General features: G+C 33.0%; 1 protein-coding gene across 1 annotated transcript; it reads left to right on the forward strand.

Annotated features, from left to right (window-relative positions):
• Positions 1 to 3099: 3099 nt before the first annotated feature.
• On the forward strand, positions 3100 to 6085 carry LOC118069811 (uncharacterized). The gene is made up of 6 exons (XM_035088142.1): positions 3100 to 3196; positions 3268 to 3363; positions 4279 to 4590; positions 4639 to 4939; positions 5084 to 5247; positions 5379 to 6085. Exons 1-6 carry the CDS (start codon positions 3100 to 3102, stop codon positions 6083 to 6085), a joined length of 1677 nt encoding a protein of 558 aa, XP_034944033.1.
• The last annotated feature ends 565 nt before the right edge of the window (positions 6086 to 6650 follow it).

Consider the following 6650-nt stretch of genomic DNA (forward strand, 5'->3'; position numbering starts at 1 on the left):
GCGGTAGAGATATTCATGGTTAAGTATTGTTTGTACATTAGAAATCCAAGTGCGATATTCGTGTACGCGTTGAAAAAATATCAATATATATCGCAAAGATTCTTCTTAATTATTTATAACAAATTTATTATTTACAACAAATGCAATTGTTATAAACGAAAAAAGGATGTTTTCATTTATGGTATACGGTTGGTAACATTTTTTTTTAATATTATTTAAATATTACTATGATCAATAATCACTTGTTAGTAACAATGTTCAATTGTTATGAACACAATTCCATATTATTGGATCTCCAAACGTGGAGATATGTCAAAATTAGCGATTCGCAAAATCGTACCCATTACTATAACTTTCCACTGGGAAGTTAAAAAATTTAACCAGAAAATGTTCAGGAAACGAATCCGAACATTCCATAATTCTTTTAAATTATTAAAATCATAGTGAAAATTTTTTTTATATTGATCAATTAATACGGCGTTTAACGACACATTTTGTCGGAACGCCAAATTTTAATCGTTGATGAATAATGGTAAAGATCATTTCCAAACCATGACATTGGGCACAAATGCTCCTCTAGTCGATCTCTAGGGGAAACCATTTAAAAAATTTTTTTCAACTTCTCTAAAATTGATGCATTCCAGCATAGGGGCTATCCACACTGCTCTTAAACTAAGTACTTAACGAGAACAGGAATACTATTATTAATATCGTATGATTTATTTATTTAGAATTCACAACAGAAGTCAGACAAGCAGTACCATTTTTCTAAGATAAAGTCAAAGAATGCTCAAAATTTGAAATTAAAAATCGCACTGGAAAAAACGTCAACGATTTTCTATCTTAAGTCACGCATAACAATGTTTGGTATGTTCAGTATTGAACTACTACGTGTTCAAATTTCGAAAATAAAATCCTCAAAACTTGCATGTAATTACATATGAGATTCATCATTTGTCAAGGCGATTTAGAAAATTTCTTCCCAACATTGGGCCTGTAAAAACACCTTGCTAATGACAACTTCATATTTTTATGAACGCATTAGCATTACTTGATTTTTCAAGATATGAAAATCTAAGGACGTCTAAAACCTTCGATAGTCACAGTTTGATGCTGGACCTAATGACAATTTTGATGAAGGTACTCCTTACTTTCTAGCTCTTAGGCTGGGGTTTTCAGGCTCAATATTTAGTTATATTATAAATTTTTGTCTACCTTCGTCAATTAACTTTTACTATCTTCACATAAATCATTTGTCCAATTTTTTTATGTATAAGTCTTTAGAATGATATTCGTTTTTAGCGTTTTGCTGACAATCTACAAATGCGTTACAAAATAATTTCGATATTATGCTGATTTTTGATTAATCTTCATCGTCATTTTTTTTTTTTAAATATTTATACAAACTATTTACGAAATGTCTGATCATACATTTAAAAATGAAAGTATATTTTTCTGTTAATTCTTACTTTTTCAGGTCAAGAAGATCCACTTTAAGGTAATTTTCAATCGTTTAAGCCAAAAGGAGAGCGTGTGATAGCCTGATAACAATCTTGCATTACTGTATTTCTTGCATTAATATGTTACTGTATTACTGACTAAACAAAAACATAATGAATTTCGTTTAAATTGTATGATTCAATCATTTGTAGGTAGTGATAAAAGTCTAAAAAGAGATCGGTATTTTTGTAAAATGTTGCGAAGATTGATTTTAATCTTTACAATCGATAAATCAAACGAAAATATAACTTCATGATCTTGCAAGAAAGCTGAAAAAAAGTTAGAAGTGCAAATAACGAATTTCATACGCGTCAGTAACTGAGTGCATGAAGATATTATAAGGATTTTTAAATTTTGAAGATACCATTTCTAGAGAGGCGTTTCGTATTTTTTGCTACAAACTGTTTGCTATTCCATTGACAAATCGTGGCACACTACCCTCTTCGGCAGTTTCCGATTGGTTAATTCAAGAAGTGATGACATTCGGAAAAAAAATTAGTAGCGCCTAAGTGGGTATAAAACATCCTCAATAGACACAGTAGAATGTAGTTTTTTGTTCAGTAACAATGTTTTTTTCAGGAGATCGTAATGTTCAATATTTGAGAAATCGCATTTACTATAAAAATTATATATTGGAAAAAAGCCATGCTATGAATGAGCTCATTAGTGCCCTACCATTGTGTGGACCGTTATATTTCCTTATGGTGATGAATGATGACACGCAAAAACTTTCTCTCAAGGACACATAATCATTTATCCAAATTTCGGGAATTATTCAGTTTAACCTTCACCGACCCAATGACCTTGACCTTGAAATATGAGGTGCAGCTTGTTGTGCTAAACAATTATATGTATATTTGTTGGGCGCGGAAAGCATAAAAAACATACTCTGTCTGCCAAGAGTTTTGTAGGATAGTATGGGAGTTAGTAGCACCTCCCAAACCGTGTATAAGGGCATAACAAATTGTTCATATCAATCAGGAGTTTTGTAGGATAATATTAGAGTTAGTAGCACCTCATGGACTTGAGTCCATATAGAATAATGAGTAGAGGAACGATTTGAAACACGTTGAGGAATGTGCAAAAAAAAACGATGCTAAGTTGATACCATAAATTATCGATACTGCTGAGGAATGTAAACAAAGCGAGAAGAAATATCGAAAATAAATGGGTAGATATATTCTTGTAGTGTTAAAGAATGTGAATAAATCGTCAAGAAGTATGAAAAATGAAATTAATAGCATTAAATTTATATTTATGCAAAACACAAGTCAACGAAAATACACAATTTCAACGTAAAAAAAATATGTAAAGGAAGCATTTCCGCGCCCACTATATGTAAATCATATTACGCAGAATGACCCCAAAGATTACATATTTCAAGGTCAAGCTCATTGGGCCGGTGAAGGTTAAACTAAATAATTACCCGTAGATAGAAAATATTGGTATGAAAAACTACAAGGTATTAATGAATGAAAAGATATTTACAGCATAATAACTTCTGGAATCTTACCATCAAGTAAATATAGATCGATAACTGCATAAAGAAATTACCGAGAAGCGTGCGAATTAGCTAGCGAATTTGACAGGCAAAATATAATGTACTCTAATGCTGATAATGTCACTGGAAAACCTAAAAATAGAAAAATGCCAGAAGCAACTTCTGCAAATAACCATAAACCATCAAATAATAAAAGTAATTCTATAAAAACAAAACACATAATAATAATACAAGATCAACAAATAGTCAAAGTCATCTATAAGCAGTTGCTCTTGAAGACAATGAAGTTGTTATTGAAGACGAAATAATAGTAGAGTCTGAAGATGAACAACAAGATAGTATTAATTCTATTTCAATAACTAGTAAGTCTAATAATCGTCATACTAGTAATAATACGAATAATAATCATCATAATAATGAAATTGTAAAATCATTGAAAAATATAGAATTATTACTTGATAAATATATTGAAATAAATAATTTTAAGCAGGATAGACTATTTAATGCTTTTCTTGCCACAAAATCTTCTGATAAAAGCTTGTGTTACAACTGGGGTAAATCTGGACATAATAGCAATGATTGCCCGAGTAAGAGACCAAAAAACGGGTAGACCCCACTCTGACTTTAGTACAATCACAGTCGGATGGGGAAAGTACCGACATTAACATTTCAGAACCTAAAAACATTAATGATGAGATAATCAAATCGGCGAATAACTGTGAAGACATTACGTTAGATGAAGAGTTCATGACTGATGATTTGTTGGCGGGAAATGATTTTAGACCAGATTTAAATCTGACATTTCAACAAACATGTCAAAAAGTAGATTCATCGAATGAAAATATTGAATCAGTAGATAAAATAACTGAAAACATTACAAAAATAATAGATCAAAAGAAAAATGATGATAATGATGTCCAACGAATCACAGTCTACCGCAGCAGCCACATGTCAAGTCGTGGATAGGCAACTTGCGTTTGACCTTGACTGGGCTGATGATGAAGAATAAGAGCAACAGGTTACCAACACCTCAGTTGCACTTCCACTCTCGGTGAAATCGATAGGATGTTGCGCGCGCGACTCTGCTACTTTGAGAGCTCGACGACGCAGCAACATTAGGTCCAAGTCCCTCCCTGCATGTCTCGTTTTAAGTGGGGGAGGGAAACGCCGTACAACTACGCGTTTAGAACAAGCGTTGGATCAATGTACTAGAATTATTAAACAAAGTAAAAGACCAATTAAAGACAATTTATCAGTAATAATAAATAAAACCCCAGAAACTACTCCACAAGAAACGCGTTTATTCAAAGCTGAGTGTTCAATTCACATAGTTAAGAGAAAAATACCAGCTTTATTAAATACTGGTGCACAGAGAAGTTTCATGAGATTAGAATTGTTTAAACAAATCGTTCAATATTCTAAACTTTGGGCGGATATGAATGGTAGCATAGTAACAGCAAGTAGTGAGTCTTTTCCATTTCAGTTTGGTGCAATTCTTAAATTGCAAATTGGTGAAAATTTGGTTCCAATATGGTTATACGCTGTCAAACATTTACGTGATGACGTTGTCCTTGGAATGGATTTCTGTCGTAAAGCTTAGATGGTAATGAATTTCACTAATGATACTTGGTCATTAGGTAACCATATGGTAGCTCTATTTGTTGAAAAATATTGTCATCCTAGTGAAATAATACAAACATATTTACCTCGTGATAAAGAAGCTATCTCCCAATTAAGGATTCTATTAATGCAATCTAATAATCCTCCTCCTGAACCAATATCCCTAAATTATACTGCTCAAATCAAATCTGATAAAGTAAAGATTGTTAAACTTGAAGTCAGTGGAAATAATACGAGTCTTGCTAAACTTGATCCTCACCAAGTAGCAACTAAAATTTATAAACAAATTGAAGATACTGAAACTGGTGCAGTTGAAGGGTTATGTAAATAAGTCAAACACAAAATACACATTAAACCTAATGTAGAACCTTATCTCCGAAAACCATTTAAACGAAGTAAAGTCAAAATCAAAGTCCTACAAGATGTAGTTGATGATTTAATCAAAAAGAGTTACATTGTTAGATGTGATAGTACATCGAGCAGTGAACCACTGTTAGTCCAAAAGAAAGATGGTCGTTGGAGATTATGTGTAAATTATAGAGGTCTTAATGCTAGAACCTATAAGTTTCGTTATCCATTGTCCAAGACTACACAGCTTTCCATGTGGAAGGTCGTAGTCAGTATAAGTGGGTTTCGGGTTAACTGGAGCACCCACCACATACTCCAGACTAGCGCACATCACGAGGATTAGTCCAACAAAAACTACCAAAAATGAATATTAGCTTATCTGTTGAAGATCACATATTTGTGTATTTAGATGACTGGGTCGTAGTGAGTCAAACATTGGAAGATCATGCTATTTTACTTAAGACATTAATATCAGTTCTCAAAGAGCAAGGTTTTGAATTGAATGTTGATAAGCGTAAACTATGTAAGAATCCAATTGAATATCTAGGTTTCATAACTGATAAAGATGGAGTTCACATAAACAGTAAAGTGATTCAACCTATTTTTGATTCTCCTGTACCAACTAACACCAAACTACTTCGTCGATTTCTTGGTATGGTAAATCGGTATCATAGACATCTAAAAATGGTCGCGGACATTCAAGGTTCTTTGAATAAATTGTGTAGTCCAAAGAGTTCATGGAAATGGTCAAATGAAGCTCAAAAGTCATTCGAAACGTCGAAACAAGCATTAATAGATGCTCCCACACTGTTTCCAGCAGATCCTAAGTTGTCATTTAGATTGTATACTGATGCCAGCGATACTGGGATTGGTGCTGTACTGGTCCAGTATGATAAAGAGAAAGATACTAAGTATTTAATTACTTGTATTTCTAGACCTTTCCTACCAGCTGAAAGAAATTACCATACATCAGAAAAAGAGTGTTTAGGAGTCATTTGGTCAGTTAGCAAACTTAGACATTTCCTAGAAGGAGTTCTATTCTCCGTATTTACTGATCATTCAGCCTTAACATCATTGATGACAGCTACTAGTTTAAAAGATAAATTAGCTCGATAGACATTGCTATTATCAATGTTCGACATAACGATTGTTTACTATAGGGGGACCGCGAACGAAGCACCTAATGCTTTGTTACGGGCTTTTGAAGATATCGATGAGTCAGCCAATCATAAGAAACATTCTCGAATAGCATACCAAGACATTCCTGATTTCTCATATGCATTATTAATGGAGTCAGTTGGTGAAAAATTAAATTTTGATAGTCAGGACAAAGTTTAAGAAAAATCTCGTATTCCTCACAATCTGTAGTACGAGAATCGTTATAATCAAGTCAAGAAATTTCCTAAGAAATATCCTTCATGGAAAATGGTTAATAACGAATTGTTTTTTTATGTCAATGACCTTACCTCTCCCATTGAGGAAAATTATTGGAAAAAAGTACCTCCAGACGAACCTAGTATCCAGAAAATATTATTTGCGTTCCGTAATGACAAGCTTGCAGGTCACATGGGAATTACCAAGACTGAAGCTAGAGTGAGGGAACACTATTTCTTTCCTGGCTTAACAGAAATCGTTCCAAAGTATGTATCAGAATGTTCAGTATGTTTTAGATCTAAATATC

This window comes from Chelonus insularis, unplaced genomic scaffold (assembly GCF_013357705.1).
Source record: "Chelonus insularis isolate UGA/USDA-ARS -01 unplaced genomic scaffold, ASM1335770v1 contig_43_pilon, whole genome shotgun sequence".
Lineage (NCBI taxonomy): Eukaryota > Metazoa > Arthropoda > Insecta > Hymenoptera > Braconidae > Chelonus > Chelonus insularis.